This window comes from Lissotriton vulgaris, chromosome 6, assembly GCF_964263255.1.
Source record: "Lissotriton vulgaris chromosome 6, aLisVul1.2, whole genome shotgun sequence".
Lineage (NCBI taxonomy): Eukaryota > Metazoa > Chordata > Amphibia > Caudata > Salamandridae > Lissotriton > Lissotriton vulgaris.
In genome coordinates this window covers 13212940-13232230 of record NC_141694.1, presented here as the reverse complement: position 1 = coordinate 13232230, position 19291 = coordinate 13212940, and the positions used below count along the sequence as shown (strand labels likewise).

Below are 19291 nucleotides of genomic sequence, written 5' to 3'. Positions count from 1 at the left end.
TTGGCGGATTGGCAGCAGCACTGACAAGGATATTGCAGCCTAAGACCGCCGCGCCACCGCCAGTGGTGGTTGTGGCGGTCCTATGGTGGTCTGGGTGCTGTAGTTGTAATAAGGTGGTCTGACCGCTGGTGCGGCGGTCCACGTCCACCACTGCACCTCCACCGCCGGTTTGGCGGTGCAATGGAATGCCCTTCGTACATTCTTTCTTCACCATCCAGGTACTGAGTGTCTGAGCCAGTTTCCACATGTGATTGAGTTATGGAGGTAGAGATATTTTGACAGCACAGTATTAACCCTTCACTCACCTCCGGAGTGGTCTTTGAAGGGAAGTCTGTCCTGCCGTTCATGATGGCACACTTGGACAGGTACCGGTGCGCGTCATCCGCTCTCTGCTGTGTCAGGAGCCATCGGGCGGACTCGGGAACCCACCTGGGGAGAAGCAGAGAGAGAATTACAAGTGAAAGCAGGGCAGTTAGATGGCTCATCAAACCTACCAGACATGGGCCACTCTGAAGTAACTCCTAATGCTGTTCACTGTAAGAGGCCTCCTCCAAACAAGTCTGGAGACAACACACATGATGCCCACCAGGGTTTGACTATGCAAAAAGAAGTACAAAGAGTAAACAAAACAGATGGGCACTCAGGGCATTCATTTGTGGCAGCACAAATACCCAGGGGCGGCCTTAGGCATGTGCAAGCTGTGCCCCTGCACAGGGCCACCAACCCCCAGGGGCCACCACGCCAATATATATCCTTAATATAATAATCCTCTGAGGATGGATACATATTTGCGTGGCGACCCCTGGCAGGGATTTGGCTGCCTCCGGCTCTGTTCCACTTCCTAACACCCTGACCGCCCCCTCCTGTGCTCCGGGGGGGCTCCACCCCACCCGGACCCCCTCTTCCGGGGCCCCCTACCTACGCTCCCTGCCTAGGGCCGCCATGAGCCTAGAGCCGCCTCTGAAATACCTGTTTTTAGCCTGGAGCATACAGACCCCTGGTATTGTCCTACAGAGTTACTGGAAATTAAGGTATATCCAAAATTGTTGGTGTGAGATTATTTTGCAAGGTTTTTGATTTTAGTTTTGAGTTTGCGTTTAAGGCTGATCTTTTCTTCAAATGTGTTTTGAGCTTGTGCGCATGCGTGGGTCTATACTCAGGCTGGCAACAACATCCTGTGAGGCAGAGACCTGTGACATCACTCTGGAAGGGTGTAAGGCTGGCAGCTTGTGACTGAATCAGTCAGAGATGGAATGGGAAGTCAGCATGGTGTGCACGTCTTCTCAGGCCTGTCAGAGATCCTGTGAGGAACTAAGACCAGAAAAAATCCCATGTTAAACTTTACTTCAATGCCTACCCTGGGCTCTCTCTGATCTGTTCATTTTCATTACCTGAAAGTGCTGAATGTCTACAAGCCTTCAGAGGAAGGACTGGGAGAGAGCTAGACCTGGTGATGACAGAATCATAGGCGAACTGCCAGGATTTCCTGTGATACAGCTGGAAGAAGGGCTGCCTCTACAGGTCGAGGGTGCCGAGAAATTGGAGGTGTAATAATGATAATAATAATTTTAACTATGCACTTAAATAGCGCACGACTACCCGGAGGCATCTCAGCGCTTGTACGAATATCGCAGAGGAACCCTTCCTGGCCTTTCCCTTTGAGGAGCCCACTCCTGGGCACCCCCAAGGTGGAGGCTAGGCATCCTCAGCGTTGTGGGGCCGTTGTGGAGATTAATCAAGCTATTGCCCAGAGTTACAGAGTGGGACTCCATGATTGGAATAGGCACCGAGGCGAGAATTATCAGGTCTGAGGAAATTGAGCCCAAGACCCGCCGAGGCGGGGAAATGAACCCTGGTCCCGGGCTAGACCTCTGCATCAGGGTCTGCCACTCTAATCATTGAGCCACACTTCTCTACTGTGGTGGGGCCCTAGGTCCCCATGCATATGTAAGGAGGACAGGGACACTAGATTATGGTTAGTGGAACTGGTCCAGGGCACTTGTGCCCGGACCCTTTTATTGCCAGTGTCACATATCCTGTGACGCCTGTGTTGGATGGGTGTGGGGTGGGGTGTATGCCAGCCCTCGGGGAGTGGCTGCCACAGCAAACCTTAGACCAGTGACCAGCAGGTCACTAAATCCTTCCCAAACTTTATTCAAACTGGAACAACCTGTGGGAGAGAATAAAACAATAACAGAAAGCTTCCACTGCGTTTATTCAGCTGCCTGCAAAACAAGACAATGGTACAACTGCAGCCAGGACCACCAGTTCTAATTGGCACAATTCAAGGGTGCACTGCGGACACGGTTCTCCCTGGTCTCAATTAGTGGAAGTTGACACCAAAAGTCTCTATATATACAGTTCTTTGTAATGTGCAGGTGGAATGATCGTAAATCTGGCAGATGTTACATTTTCTCAAAATACGTCCTGGCTCCACGAGCATCAGGCCTCCTGCAACGGATGTTGTTGTTCCATCATCACTGAGGCAACAGCACTTCCAGCTGCGGAGTGGTGGAATAGTTACAGACATCCCTCACTCCTGGGTGTTACCCTCTCACTGGATGTCCCAGAGGCCACCTTCACCAGGCTTCGTGGAGGAAGAGTTACGAGTCCCACCTTCAAGTCCCTCCCTCCACCTGGAGAGTAGTTGTTTCCGGATAGGATTACTCCTTCCATCCAGAGTCTGGGGCACCGGCTTTGATAGGATGACCTTTAGAAGAACCAGCTTATGACATGAGATCTTCCTCTTCCTGGGACCTGTGGGGGAGCTGTTGTAGACTCATCTCTCGTGTCGGGACCATGCTCTCACTGGTAATCCCTGATTCCTTTGCCCCTGAATCACCACGTCGGATGTGGCATGGTCGGATCCTCTTCTAGACCTTACATCCAAAGTCACTCCATCCGAGCAGGACCACAATCCAGTCTTCCATACGACCCCAAAGGTGGATGTTACCAATGGTCTAGCTTGCTCACATCTGCAGACGCCAGGTTTGCTTGGTGTACCAAAGACTTTTGAACAACCAGCCTCTCCTGGTGCCACTGATATTACCAAGGTACTGTGCTCACTCCGGATATTCTTGCACTCAGTCATGTTCTTTATCTTCTGTTGTGTCAGATGTCTAATCATACACTCCTCTCTTCTTATGTTTCTCTTCTTCTTTCTCTTTTCTTCTTTCTTTGGACTCCTTCAGGGTTGGCCTCATGCCACACGATTTCCTTTTCCTCGTTCTTTCACTTCGCGACACGGTCTAGTCCCATCTGGTCTTGCTCTTCTTGTCTGACCAGGCCTCTCCATGTGACGTGCACTTCACACGGGTCTCTCTGGTCCTGTTCTACCCCTAGGACAATGCATTCTCCTCATCTGGTGATCAAACTTCTCGACTGGACCCTCTATCTTTCACGACCTCTGCTAGGTCTTCATACTATGACTTCAGGTCAATCTTTTCAGACCTCTCGCAGGTCATCTTCTCTGACCCCTCACTGGTCATATTGTCTCACCTCTGGCAGCAATCGAAACATAATTTAAACTTATGTAACACAACTTAGTCTTTGAGGGTCCCTTTCTTGGTTTTTTGTACTACTTTTGGTATTCACAGAAGGCATTTAGAAGAAGTAAAGTTAGAATTTTGTCTTAAGTTTGACTTAAGTTTGACTTAAGACAGACTTAAGACAAAATCCTAACTTTACTACTACTAAATGCCTTCTGTGAATTCCAAAAGTACTAAGTTTAGGATTTTGTCTTAAGTTAGTTCTGTGAATCGGGCCCGTATATTATAGGTAATTACCGAAGACCCACCTATTCAAAGAAGATTTAGCACCCAACACAACAGCCATTGTTCCAGACCCTCTCCCCACCTCCAGATCAGCCTTTCCAATGTATACATTGAGTAGAGGCCTGCCTTTAGCTGTGCTCTACCTGCTTCCTATGCCCACACACCAGTGAGGCCTGGCCCCCCTCCACTCTGTACCCACACTCAGCTGTCTCCCTTCATGGTATGTATTCTCCCTTGTGCCACTCACCACTGAAAAATGGCTCCCTGTCCATCAACATAGACCTTCAGCCATCCCCTACCTGGCGTGCATCCCTCACACACACTTACCACCAGAAGATGATCGCCAGGACACAGGGCGAGGATGCGGCCAGCAAAAGCCAGCGCCAGTCCCGGATCAGGAAGGCCAGGAGCGCCAGGGCCATGTTGCCCAGGGTCCACGGAATGCTGCTGATGGTGCCGCAGAAGTTGCGGTGCTTCACGTCTGTCCATTCCACCACTGCGGAGAAAAGAAGAGGTGTGAGGGCAAACCTCTGGCTCTGAGCACAGGGGCAATAATCAGAGCATGTGATGATAACAGTATCTTTACAGAGCACTTTGCACCCCACTTCAGCTGCTTCTAAGTGCTGTAGCTAATGGATGCTACATAAATTGGGCACTAGAAAGATCCCTGCCAGAGCTAAATATGTTCTATTCTACCCTTAAAAAAAACTCCTATTGGGGCTTGCTTACGTACACCATTATTCAGGAGCTCAACATGCAGCACTTTGAATACATTGTAACAGAAACCAGGCGTGGCCAACAAGATGTCCGAATAGGACGTGTTTCGCGGTGCTCCTCCTGGAACACAGGGAGATCCGTTAATATCCTACGGTGCTGTGCTAGCACCGATCCCGCGAACATCAGCGTGACCAGGAGCCATTCCCTGGAGTGCTAAAATGATGACTCAGACCCACTGACACCACCAAGCAGACGGCAGCATACAGACGCCGAGAAGACGAATCCGCCATTTTAGGCCCACATAGACGTCTCCGCTGCTGGGCTTGGAGCTGAGCAGCAGCGTACCATGGCCTCGCCTTGCGCTGTGGTGGTGGAGGATTGTGTGGCGACCGGCCCTGCTCCCGACATGGCAAGTGTACGACCCTGAGCAGGGGCTCACCCTCGGTGGACCCTGGCAGAGACGTGGCCTCGCTGCAGACAGAGTGGCCCGGCGGCTGGCCTGACTACAGTGGCTGAGGTGGCGGGATCTAGCAGAGATTAAGACCGCTCAGCGAGCCTGGGCCTACAAGCGGCGAAAGGGGGTGAGTCGCTGAGCCAAAACAGGTCATCTCATTGGCTCCCCCCTCTGATCTGCACTGAGGCCCAGAGGTTTCCAACGATCAAGGCACGGACTGGACACGGCTGGCAGTGGTTGTATAATTTCCATGGGGGCTGTACGGGATGAGATGTGGGCCGATGGAAGCAAGATGAGTGCCTGAGGCCTACATGGGTCATATTAGCCAGGACCGGGCCTGTTTGGAAGTATGACATTACGGTAACAGAGGGCTCTCCACCGTGGCTTAAGAACAAAGCCATCCCAGGGCCATTGAGGAGTGTGCTGAGATCCGGGAGACAAACGCAGTGTGCACTTTGACTGTTGGTGGACTACTCTTGTAGTTAACCACCGATGCGCATTGCCTCCTGCACTACCCGAAGATATTCCCCAGAAGCTGAACTTCTGGACTTGGGAGCAGAGACAGGGCTGGAGGAGGAGTGTACCTAATGTGGTCGACGCCTCCGGGGTCAATTTTATATTTGAGGAGAGGAACCCCCTGTTGGTGGAGGAGAGCGTGCAGGGGTCTTGGGATCTCTGAGGTGGCTCCGCACAAGACGAGATAACTGGAGTAGACGTAAGCAGCAGAGGGTCGAAGTGTTGTGCAGATTGCTCAGCTCCAGAGGTGTATTGAGAGGACTGGGCCAACATGGTGAAAGAAAAATCCAATTGTGCGCAATCCAAAAAGATTCTTAATTATGCGCAGCCCCTTTCTCAGGGATCAGACCAAGGAGACTCACGGGGGGACAATGCAGAGGGGGCTCCACCGAGACCCTTCATTACCCAACGTCTTGGCAGCTATCCAGTCTACCAGAGATGACATGGTGAACAGGATTGATGCAGTAGCTTTCGATGTCAACCTCCTATGCTGTGATCTGCACAAGGTTTCTGATAGAGCCAGTTCAACTGAACAGCATGTAGAAACCCTCCAGTCTGAAGTTAAGTCACTCAGGGAAACGGTCATGGATTTGCAGAAAAAGACGGCTAAACTTGATGACGGAGCAGAAGATCAGGAAGGGCACTCGAGAAGGAATAACCTATAGTTTGTGAGGTTTCCGGAGCGTGTGGAGGGTCCCTCAGCAGAACTGTTTCTGCAGGACTGGAAGGTCCTTGCACCTGGGAGAACATCCAAGTTTGTTAACATCTAAAGGGCTCAAAGAGCACTGGTCCCTCCGCTGCGACCTGGGGCTCCACTGAGAGCCATCATTGCCAGGTTCTCTAATTACCAGGATCGGGACATGATCCTGCAAGCCACCTGTGCAAAGGATGCCCTGCTCTTTGATGGTCACCCGATTGCAATCTACCCCGACTATACACAGCGGGTGCAAGACCAATGTTATGTTATGTTATGTTATAACGTTTTATTGAGCGCGAACAGCTGCCCCAGCAACGAGGCGTCCCGGCGCTAAACTATAACAAAACCAAAAAGGGGGAGATGGAACGGAGAGGGCAATAAGAGATTAGGATGGGGAGAAAAGGAATGTTTTGATCGCTTTGCGGAAGGCGAGTAGATTAGTTATGGAGCGAATGTGAAATGGAAGGGAGTTCCAGAGCCTTGTCCCCAGGACTCTGAAAGAGCGACCGCCCATTCTGCTTAGCCTTATACGTGGGGTAACAACCAAGTTTTGACCCAAGGAGCGTAGGGTCCGCTGAGGGGTGTAGGGCTCTAGGAGTGGACGCAAGAGACCAGGACAGTCAGTCTTAAGAATTTTGAAGGCCGTAGTGAGGGCTTTAAACTGGACTCGGGCTTCCATGCATAGCCAGTGTAGTTTCTGGATGGTGTTTCTTGCGGAACACCTTCGAGGGAGGCCTACAACTGCCCTGGCGGCAGAGTTTTGAATACGTTGAAGCCGCGCCATCTCAGCTTTATTAAGGCCAAGGAAAAGGACATTGGCGTAGTCCAGTCGAGCCAGGATGGTGGATTGGACTATCAATTGACGCGTATGGCGATCAAAAAAACCAAGAATAGGATGAAGGTTCCTCAACAGGCCCACACAGGTGGCAGCCAGTTTCTTAGTGTGGGTCTGGAAGGTAAGGGATGCATCCACCCAGACACCAAGGTTTTTTACCACGGTTTTGGGGGGGGGGGTCGGGCCCAGTGCGGACGGCCACCAGTGATCAGTCCAGTATTCAGGGTTTTTGCCCAAAAGCAACACCTCTGTTTTCCCAGCGTTCAGCTGGAGGCAGTTGTGTGACATCCAGCGAGCAACTGCCTCTAACCCGTTCTTAAATCTCGCCGCTGAGATCGAGGGGCCCTCAGTCAGGGAGATGACGAGCTGGGTGTCGTCGGCGGACGACACTAGTGTCAGGTCCCATTCTTTTGCTATTTCGGCGAGAGGCTGGACATAAAGATTGAATAGGGACGGGCTGAGCGCCGATCCCTGGGGGACGCCTTGCTCTATGGGGTGAGGCTCTGATGTAAACGGGGGGGGCAGAGACCCGGAAAGATCTGTCTGTTAGGAATGATCTGAACCACTCTAGTGCAAGGTCTTTAATACCTATGTCTTCGAGACGTTTTAATAAGATGGAGTGGGTGACCGTATCAAAGGCTGCGCTGAGATCGAGTAAAATCAGCGCAGCACTTTGACCGGCGTCCAGAATGTTCCGTAAGTTTTCAATGGTGGTCAGCAAGGCGGATTCGGTGCTGAATCCTGGCCTGAAGCCATTTTGTGATGGGTCTAGAATTTGGTGTTGCGTCATGTAATTGGCTAGAACCTTGCTCACATGGGCTTCTGCCAGTTTGGAGACCCATGGAAGCAATGAAATTGGTCTGAAGTTTCCTGGTTGTGATGGGTCCAGGTTAGGTTTTTTTATGATTGGAGAGACCCGGGCATGCTTCCAACACGTGGGGACCACTGCTGAGGAGAATGATAGGTTAAGTAGGGTAGTCAAAGAAGGGAGGAAGAACTCGAGAGATTCTAGGAATTTGGCGGGTCTCATGGCGTCTGTGGGCGAGCCGGATTTAACTTTGGTGCACAGTTTGGCGAGTTCGTCAGATGTTAAACTGGGGATGAGAGACAGACTGGGACTGTCTGACGAGGGCTCACGTGGTTTGAAGGTATCCGGGAGGATCTGAGGGAAGGAGGTGTAGATTTTCTTTACCTTTTCCGTGAAGAAGGTGGCAAGTTCCTCGCATTGTTGTGCGGAGGTTATGCCCGAGGTAGGACTAGGACTATCTTTAAGTTTTTGAACAAGTTCAAAAATAGTTTTTGAAGGATTCTTACTGGAGCTAATTGCTTCCGCATAGAAGGAAGCACGGGTGGTGCGCACCGCCTTGTGGTATAACCTCAATTTTAGCAGGTAGGCAGCTTTATCGGTGTCCTTGTAGTCTCTCCTCCACTGGCGTTCAGCCCTTTTGCAGTCTTTCCGCATGGTTAAAAGATTTTCGTTATACCATGGGTTAGATGGCGTATTGCGGGTTTTAGTCCATTTTGCTGGTATTAGGGAGTCTAGTCCTAGGTTAATCCAGTTTTGAAAGGCCGCGTAGGCGGAGTTAATGTCTCCGTCTGAGAGGTTAGGGTGGAGGTTGCCTAGTTTGCTGGTAAGGTCACTAGGTGCCAGTTTATGCCACGGCCTCTTATATCGGGAACTGGGGGTGTTTTTCACAATCGAGTCTCTGGTCTTCAGGGTGAATTTAATAAGGGAGTGGTCAGTCCACCCCATGGGTTTAGGGGGGGCAGCCGAGGCATCTGGAAGATTGGAGAACACAGGGTCCAGTAAATGGCCGGCCGAGTGAGTGGAAGTTTGAATGAGTGGGATTAGCTGAAGGGCCGTGAGGTCCGCCTGAAGGTTCTTAATGTTATGGTCGGTCAGGGAGTCGAAATGTAAGTTAAGGTCTCCCAGGATGGTAAAATTGGGAGAGGATATCACTAGAGTGTGAGCGACATCTAAGAGTTCCTCAATGAACCTGGCAGTGGGGCCAGGGGGCCGGTAGATATATAGTCCGGAGAGGGTGAACTGGGGACTGGTAGAGATTTTAAATCTTGCGCTTTCACAGCCCCAAATGGCTTCCTTTTCAAAAGTGCAGTTGTAAGACGATTTGTAGACAACAGCTATCCCCCCCCCCCTAGAGTCTCTATTGATGGTTTTTATAGAGAAACCCTCGGGCAGTGAGAGATTTAGGATGCTGTTTTGGTCATCGTGAAGCCAGGTTTCACAGATAAACATAATGTCAGGATGTTCCTCTGTTATGAGGGTGAACACCTCGGCGTGGTGTTTCACAAGAGATCTGACATTAAGTTGGAGAATGGAAAGGGAGTATTGCTTATATGCAGTGGTATTGTGGCTAACTAGCCCGGGTGAAGGTATCCGAAAACAACATGATTTGCAGTACAGACCTGTTTGTCCTAGGCAGCCTTCAAGTTTGTTGCATCTTGAGTCTGGTTTAAGTGCAAGGAGGGAGCTTCTATCGTACTGCAGTTTAGATGGTACGAGTTGAGCAGGGGGACTGGCGAGAGGCGATGGTCTGGCGATGACGGGCGCAGACGGGCTTGCCTTAGGCGCGCCTTCGGCGCGCAAACGGCGCTCCCGCTGCGCTTACGTGGGAAGCACATTTTAGGGGAGAGGAGAGGTGGGCGTGGCCTCGCGGCAGGCGATGGCGGCAGATATCAACAAACACCACAAACCAGCGCTAAAATCCGCTGAAAGTGTAATGCTTTGATGGCAGGCAGCCCAGCACAGAGCTCAGGGCAGGAAACAAAGTTTTAAAATATGTAGAACACAAAGAGAGCACTTTAAAACAATAGCGTGTATTTCCTCCGGCTTTCCGCCTCAGAGGTGAAGTTATAGGGAGCGCACTCGTGTGTCAGCGCGTTCTTATAGGCGGGTAGGGTGGGCGTGGCCTATTAGGTGGGCGTGGCCTCGCGGCAGGCGATGGCGGCAGATATCAACAAACACCACAAACCAGCGCTAAAATCCGCTGAAAGTGTAATGCTTTGATGGCAGGCAGCCCAGCACAGAGCTCAGGGCAGGAAACAAAGTTTTAAAATATGTAGAACACAAAGAGAGCACTTTAAAACAATGGCTCACCTTTATGGCGGTCAAGAGGCAATTACGGGATGCTGGGATGAAGTACAGCCTTCTCTTTCCAGCCAAACTCCGGATTGAATATAAAAGGCAAAGCTCTGTTCTTATTCTCCGCTGGGGAGGCATCGGCCGGGCTGGATGCTACAGGGGAGCATGGCACCTACCAGAACTCACAACCTAGATCAAAAAAGTCGACTGACTCATCGGATCCTACTACGAGACTGAGGCGACCGTCTGGGTGAACGATACAAAAAGACACTGGCAATTCTGGACATGTCTGGACAGGTGCTGTCTGATTCGAATATGGCCTCATCGGACATAGTACCTGACTCTAACGTTTCCTGAGTTCACGTTAATTGGAGGAAATGCATGGACATCGATCAGAACGCTCAGATAAGTACTTATTGGGGACTCACTTGCAACGTGTTTTATGTGGGGTAACAGTAGTTAATCGACCCCCTGTGACTAGGGAGGAACCGCGCCCATCTTTAAAGGCTGGGTCTTGTCCGGGGAGCTAGAGGTCTGACCTCGCACCCCGTCGAGTGCCCGGCCACTCGCAACGCATTTACATAAAGGGACATGGATAGTGCTCATTGAGAGATCTGGGAACATGTTGCAAACAACTATGTCTAATGCTGCAGTCGACAGTTCATTTTCTTGGGGATTTTGGGGGGGTTGGAATAGGGTGGGAGATTGGGATGCTAGCTCTCCATGGTATCGGGAGGGATGGACCTGTGTCACTGCCCAGAGGGTGGGGGGGAATTGGGAATTCAACCAGTTATGTCTGTTGTGCAAAGGTTTAAAGGGCGTTTAGGGGATCCATGTCTGGGATACAGTCTACTGATGTGTGGCCAATCTCTATCGAGGATGGAAAGGTGGGAACCCAGAGGCAATATCTATCACGAATTACCATGGTTTCCCCATGATGATATTGCTTACCTGGAATGTGCGAGGTATAGCAATGCTCGAATAGCAGAGACGAGTGGATGCCTACTTGAGAAGATATGGAATATCCATAGCATGTCTGGAGTGATACACTGCCTTATATGAAACGTATATGGATAGGGCAGTTATATGCCACTTCATATTCAGGAGTTGCTCACGGGGCCCTCATTAGGGTGGCCCCAGGAGTCCCCTTTCAACACTTGCATCATGTGGTTGATCCAGAGGGACATTATATGATTTTATATGGCAGGTTCAATGGCCAGGAGATATGTCTTATTAATGTGTATGCTCCTAATTGGGATAGCCTGAGCTACTTCCCTGACGTAGAGGCCGCAGCGGCTCCATATCTGGGGGGGGGGGGGGGGGGGGGTGATCATGATAGGGGATGTTAATTGAGTGATAGACGGGACGCTGGACCGAGAGCCTCCCCGATCAAATACTAAACCAGCGATGACCGAGGCCCTTAGAGACACCCTGGAGGGATTGCGGTTGCTGGATATGTGGATGTTACATCTGGCAGCCTACTGAAGACATCCATAAAGGTATGTTTCAAGCGTTGGACTTTGTGTGGCTTATGGTGTTTTAAAATAGCAGATTTAATTATCTGGACCGTCGGACTTTGACATAAAAAAGGAGGAGTTTCAGTGTGAAGGCGTATTTGACATTGTGTGGCTGGTATGCCTGTAAATCAATTGCCATTTGTAACGTACTGTGCTTTGCCTATCGTAATTTCCAACGGTCATTTTTCCTCAGCTGAAGATCTTTTTCTTGGCCGGCTGAATGCTGAATGATGACGCAACAGAATACTACCAAAGTATGGGTGATTCTGTAGAACGCGTCATCTATGGACGCGCGTCAGTGTCATGAAGGGTCAAGTTCACGCAGTGTTTATGCGCACGTACGTGCATCATTGGCAACAACTGTCATGGCAGGGTCAAAGAGCGTCGAGATTACGCATGACTGACTGAGTCTTTCCTTCATTGGGCTCCTGTCTATTCAGTAACATTGAGCGGATTTTCCAAGCGTTCTTCATGAGGAGCTGTTTTCTTCGGAAACTTCCAACATTACGTACTGTATTGTTAGTTCTGTGCCATTTGCGCCATCTAGTGTCTATTTTTCATTATGGCACGACTACAGGAAAATATTACCCATGCGATTTAGACACTGTGGATTCAATTCTTTGAATGTCATTTACCTGCCTTGCTGGAGAAGTGGAGCTGTTTATTGTGACATCGGTGACTACTTTTATCGTTTTTGTTTCTTATTTTGAATTATTTGCTATTCACATGTGTATTTGTGATGATATGTTTATGGTAGTTTACATGTTGTGTTCAGAGAGACTGGTTTGATTTACTTTTACTGCGTGGAACTGTTTATGTGCTGAGATCTTTGTTCAAGTGCTCCTTTACTGTCATTTTAATGGGTTAATTTACGTTTACTGAATTGAGATACTTATGTACTGAAACCTTTTTTTCTGGTGCTCATTTGATTTCTTTAAGTGATGATTTTTAGTGGTCATGTTTTACTATGCAAAGTCGTGGAAGTGCTAGATTTTTATTTTATGGTAATGAACCACATTTGTGCTCAATTTATTTGAGGAGTTCATTCTTTGTAGTATTGGCTTTAATTGGTTGAGCCATAGGAGTGCGCTATTTGAGTTTGGATGCTCAATTGAAATTATTTCTATTGATTCCTAGTAGGAGCAATAGATCTCGCCTTTACGCGAGTTTGAGCTATTTACATTTGCAAATGACAATGACTTTTTTATTTTTGTTTTCGTTTTTTAAAACATAAATAAAAAGGCATTGGGCCCGATTCACAGCAGTAATCTGAGACAAAATCCTAAACTTACTACTTTTGGTATTCACAGAAGGCATTTAGTAGTAGTAAAGTTAGGATTGTGTCTTAAGTCTGTCTCAAGTCTGTCCTAAGTTTGTCTTTAGTCTGTCTTAAGTCAAAGTTAAGACAAAATCCTAACTTTACTACTACTAAATGCATGCGGCTGTGTGCTGCAGAGAAGGTGCCTGGCTCCCGGGTCGGACGACGAAACTCCTTCAATCAGACAATGCTGCCGGTCTCATTCATGCCTGTAGTGAGGAGCATAGCGTTTCTGGAACATCCACGGTGGATGTGCTGCTGAATGCGGTGCGGTGCAGAGTTTGGATGGAGCAACAGGCGCTGAATCTCCTCTCTTTGCTGTTGTAACAGTTTCTGCTGACCTGGCCCCTAAGCAAATGGGAAGTGAGAATTAGGTAATGGACTTCCTCACAGCTGGTTTGACTCCGCTACAAGGTAACTGTTTTCGCCAGAGTGCCTTTGAAAACCCCTGTGATAATGTTTCTATGCCCCTCATAGTGCAGCCTACGTTACCGGTGCAACTTTGTAACATCGTTTCTGTTGAGCGTGGGGAGGCAGGTTTTGAGGAAGAATGTGAGCCGAGTGGAAGGCAGGGCTCGTGTGAAGTGGACACATCTGAACAGGCTTCAGCAGACTCAGGGGGCGCTGATGTTATTGAAATCGGGTTTTCTACTATAATGGTTGCCTTGTAGGGGTAAATATATTACAGTATAACTAGAGATTTAGATATAATACTGGATATAAAACCTCCTACGTCATGGGAACAAAGATGGCGTCCGCCTGTCCAGATGGGCCGTCCTCCGGGTGGACAAGGCGGTAACCCCAAAGTCCGGTTTCCAATCACGACTCTGCGTTTAACATATATGCAGATTCACGAGAGCCATTTGAAAACAAGGGGGGGCTTAAAGTCACTGCGGAATCTGTATCGATTCTAAAAGGTCCTCGCATGGCGAGCGCAGCGCATGCGCACTGCTAACGCCAGACAAGACCTAAAAAGGAGACAGACCCTGCACGCTATTGACCAATTTCCCTGATCGAAGTCAAAGTTAAGATTATTAGGAAAGTGATTTTGGAGAGAATCACTAATTAGAAGAGAACTCTCTCTGACCTGCACCCTTTTACCCAGAGCGAGAATCATTTCGTATGTTCTCTTTTACATCTCCCAAAAAAGTACCCCTTTTGTTCCCATGTTTTTTGATGTAGCACTCAAGAGAGTAGAACATACAGCAGTGTTAAGGCCCCTCCTTTACTGGGTGAGGATTTGGACTGTCGGGGAGCTTATGCCAGAGAGGAAGGCTGCGAATGAGCTTTTGGATTTGGATAAGAACATCTTTTCCATGGTTCAGGCACGGTCAATCCTGGTTCTTTAAATTATGTCTCGGGAGTTTCTGGTTTGATCCTCGCTCCTTAAACTCGACTTTGAAAAAGCCATTGAAATCAGTTTTCTGGGATCCTATTCTTGCCGTCTCCAGCGAAGCTCTTCTATGGGGAGACTATCAGCCCAATTTTCGGTTAATAAGTCCAGACCCTACTTTGAGGAGTTTCTGGATGCTCCCCAAGTGGCTAAGACGTTGTAACTAAGTTCCATTAGGACGCGCTTGAAACTGGGTCACTTACGTCACAATGGAAAATGGTAAGGGCTGTTGATGAAGGCATCTGCCTGATTTGCCAGAATATACTAAACAAAACATTACACGTCTTGTTTTCTGCCCTGCTTATGCAATGCCAAGAAGCAAATGGATCCGTTCATTTTCATCTAGGCTTCCGGGCCCTACCTTGAAGCATTAAGGTTACTGAAAGGCGTTGCTACCCCCTACATTGGGGCTACTATGAGTAGGTCATTCTTCGCTGTAGGGCTTATGAGGAAGCAAAAGGGTTCCAAATTCTAACATGCAACTGATTATATAACGATTTTACTATATTGCACCTGAGAGTATAAATCGATTACAACTCTAAGATGCAGGCCCCTACAAGTGTATTAGACATAAGATACATAGGGGCAGATGTATCAACCTCCGTGCTTGAGATTCTCAAATAGCTTCTTGAGAATCGCAAATTGAGAATTGCAAAATGGGATGTATTTAAAAATTTGCAATTCTTTTGCGAATACTTAATATTTCTTAATTGCGTTTAGCAAATTGCAAATTGCAAAATCACAATTAAGGAATACCTTCCCATTCATTTCTATGGGCCTGGAGGCGAGGCCCATAGGAATGAATGTGAAGTCATTCTCAATTTGCGATTCACAATTTCAAGGGTGCAAGGGTGTCATAACAACACCCTGATGCACCCCTGAAATGAACATGTGAATTTGAAGTTGATGGTAATTTGCGATTTCTTAGTGAGAAATCGCACAACTTGGGTGGTTGACACATAGCATTTAAGGAATTGCAATTTGCGATTCATTAAATGCTCACGCTAAATTAAGGAATTGAAATTTTGCGATTCCTTAATTTTGCGTTGCGATTTTACTTATACATCGCGTTTTGCGATTTTTTTGTCGCAAGCGCTGCTTTTTTCGAATCGCAGCGTTTGCGATTAAAAAAAACGGATGATACATATGCCCCATGGTATAATAAAGTGCAGTTGTTAAATAGTAGACAAGTAGGTTACCTGCAGCCCCTCTTGTCTGTTTAGGGGAGTCAATGCTATTTGACTCATATGATTTTATAGAGTATGTTTTACTTATTTTAAAAGCATTTGCACTTTCAATCTGCATATCATCGATTGCACGGCTGGTATAGTTCTTTTTTCTTCTTTATCAATTTTAAAATAATGATCTGAATTAATATTCTTTGTAACACAATAGCACAGTATTATGATTGCTACTTTTATCTACTTTTTGATCATGACTTTTATTTTATTGTGTTGTTTAGAGAAAATTTATTTAACTGTATGTTTATTTTTTAGTTTTTTTTTTTTAGTTCAAAATATTTTTATGGAAAATAACTTTTGTAATGTTATTTTTCGAATTAGACTATCTGACTGATTCAGAATGACAAGGACTTCTTTAGGACCAGTGAGGTCTTTGCCATCACTTTCGGGAAATTCAAGCTGATCTCTGGGAACAGTATATTGGTAGCAAATATCTTAACATCAATCCTTTCAAAACTTGTTGAATTAATGAATGAAATGGCTTATATAGTGCTCAGCTTCCCTGCGCTATTCCACCCAGATCTCCAAATTTGACTTTTCATTAAGAAATACACAGTAAGTCAATACTGCATTGACAACATTTTGGGCTCCATTAGGATGGCGGGCGGATCGCCCCCGCCAGGCCGGCGGTAGCCGCCGCTGGCCTGGCGGGGGCAATTCGCCCGCCATCCTTGCCGGAATTACCCCCCGCCATATTATAATGACTTGGGGGTCCGCAGCGGATGGAAAGACTGTCCGTCGCTTTTCCGCCCGGGGAGTCTGCTTTGGGGGGCCCCCTGCGGGCCCCCATGGACTCCGGGTGGGTGGAGGGTGCACATGGGGGGTACCTATGGTACCCCCTGCCTTTCAAAGAACAATGTGGCAGGCTCCGCACTATGCCTGTCACGTTATGCTTTGAAATGCACAACATGTATTTTTTGCATTGCGGCGGGCGGGGGCCTCAATGTTGAAAATACGGGATGCGCCCGCCACTGTGGCGGACGCATCCTAATTGCCCCCACGAGACCCCCACCCTTATGGCTGGCGGTCCCTTTCACCATGAGGATGCCCGCCATCCTAATGGGGTCCCGTATGTTTAAACATTTTCCTATCAGCCCATCGTCTAATCATTTTTCGTTATTTTCCAACATTCATGACTGTCTTTTGATGCAGGTTCTGTTCTATGACGTTTTTTGGAAAGAAACAATGAGAGGGTACCTAAAGCGATGGAAATGATGATGAGGCCGGTGAGCCCCACTCCGCAGATGGTTCTGGCCACAGCGAACATCGGGTAGGACGTGGCGCCGGCAGAGATGGCGGCAAAGAAGGTGGTGGTGGTGAAGGAGACGAGCAGCATGTTCCTCCGGCCGTACCTGTGGCATGGAGACAAGATGTAGAGTGGTCATATGTAGGCAGGTGTGGAGGAACAAGACACGCAAACTATACGTACAGAATCGTCTCCTCGAAGACCCTTCTTCCTAGACACGAGGGATAGTGAAACAGGAGAGGTGAATTATACACACAGACTCTTATACCGAGACCTCAAGGGCCCTTCCTCTCACACACCAGGGAGACGAATTATACAACAGGAGAGGTGAATTATACATATAGGGGCATATTAGCAAGAAGCTCGTTAAAATTATCGCTGTTTTAGTGGCAGGAAACTGCTGCTAAAGCTCAAAAAATGGGCTTGATAATATGCGCTATAGAATTTCAATAGAAGCCCAGGTTAGATGTCCTGCAGATCTAACCAGGGTTTCTATTGGAGTTCTATAGCGCATATTATCAAACCCATTATCGCCGCTTTCTGCTAATATGGGCCATAGACTCTTACACCAAGATCTCAAGGGCCCTTCCTCACAGACAACAGGGAGGGTGGAAATGGGTTAGGTGAATTTTATGAGCAGACTTTTCTACCTTGTGTGAAATCCCAGGGGCCTTCCCTTTCAGACACCAAGGAGGGTGGAACCAGAAGAAGTAAATTATATGTACAGACATTTCTTCCATTTTTTGAGAATTAAGGGGCCCTGAAAGCTTGTAAAGTTCAACTCAATTGTCTTCCACTTCACTAACCCATCTGGGGCTACGTTCCTTCACCTCTATGGGGCTGTACTTCCCTGGCTGGGGCTTTTGCCCTTTCTCCTGTCTAGCGCTTTACTACCCTATCTCTGGCTTCTCTACTCTCCGCCATGTGGGTTTCACTCACCTGTCTGACAAGTAGCCAAAGATGATGGCGCCCAACGTCACTCCCATGAAGAAGAAGCTGGCCGAGGCCTGGTTCATCCATTTTCTGCTGCACACCAGATCCCACTGCAAAGGAGAGGACATTTCATGACAATAGGTCACAGTACACAGTGGGCCCGATTCACAGAACTAACTTAAGACAAAATTCTAAACGTACTACCATTTTGGTATTCACAGAAGGCACTTACTCATTTTGGTATTCACAGAAGGCACTCACTCATTTTGGTATTCACAGAAGGCACTTACACATTTCGGTATTCACAGAAGGCACTTACTCATTTTGGTATTCACAGAAGGCACTTACTCATTTTGGTATTCACAGAAGGCACTTACTCATTTCGGTATTCACAGAAGGCACTTACTCATTTTGGTATTCACAGAAGGCACTTACTCATTTCGGTATTCACAGAAGGCACTTACTCATTTTGGTATTCACAGAAGGCGCTCACTCATTTTGGTATTCACAGAAGGCACTTACTCATTTCGGTATTCACAGAAGGCACTCACTCATTTTGGTATTCACAGAAGGCACTTACACATTTCGGTATTCACAGAAGGCACTCACTCATTTTGGTATTCACAGAAGGCACTTACTCATTTCGGTATTCACAGAAGGCACTCACTCATTTCGGTATTCACAGAAGGCACTCACTCATTTTGGTATTCACAGAAGGCACTTACTCATTTCGGTATTCACAGAAGGCACTCACTCATTTTGGTATTCACAGAAGGCACTCACTCATTTTGGTATTCACAGAAGGCACTTACTCATTTTGGTATTCACAGAAGGCGCTTGCTCATTTTGGTATTCACAGAAGGCACTTACACATTTCGGTATTCACAGAAGGCACTCACTCATTTTGGTATTCACAGAAGGCACTTACTCATTTCGGTATTCACAGAAGGCACTCACTCATTTCGGTATTCACAGAAGGCACTCACTCATTTTGGTATTCACAGAAGGCACTTACTCATTTCGGTATTCACAGAAGGCACTCACTCATTTTGGTATTCACAGAAGGCACTCACTCATTTTGGTATTCACAGAAGGCACTTACTCATTTTGGTATTCACAGAAGGCGCTCACTCATTTTGGAATTCCCAGAAGGCACTTACTCATTTCGGTATTCACAGAAGGCACTCACTCATTTTGGTATTCACAGAAGGCACTTACTCATTTTGGTATTTACAGAAGGCGCTTGCTCATTTTGGTATTCACAGAAGGCACTTACTCATTTCGGTATTCACAGAAGGCACTCACTCATTTTGGAATTCCCAGAAGGCACTCACTCATTGACGGTGAAGAACGAAACAGATTAAGCATGTCAGCTGTTACACTTTAGCAAAATAATCTCTTACAAGAAATTATATATGCATAATTGCATTGAAGATCAATGCAATTATCCTTCGTCCTTTTTAATAGAAAAAAACACCTCCTGTGGTTCCCCATCAGTAACTCCAGGAACTTCCAGGTTTTGCAAAATTACGAGAGAGTATCGAATAC

The 19291-nt window shown here is 47.6% G+C and overlaps 1 protein-coding gene across 1 annotated transcript in view; it reads right to left on the bottom strand.

Annotated features, from left to right (window-relative positions):
• Window positions 1-19291, bottom strand: part of LOC147706701 (solute carrier family 22 member 7-like) — a 217545-nt gene that overhangs the window by 80613 nt on the left and 117641 nt on the right. The window contains exons 5-8 of the mRNA XM_086925326.1: window positions 17750-17853; window positions 16762-16916; window positions 4101-4269; window positions 306-429 (exon numbers count right to left, since the gene is read on the bottom strand). Coding sequence (XP_086781452.1) covers window positions 306-429; window positions 4101-4269; window positions 16762-16916; window positions 17750-17853 — 552 coding nt within the window. The remainder of the gene's footprint in view (window positions 1-305; window positions 430-4100; window positions 4270-16761; window positions 16917-17749; window positions 17854-19291) is intronic.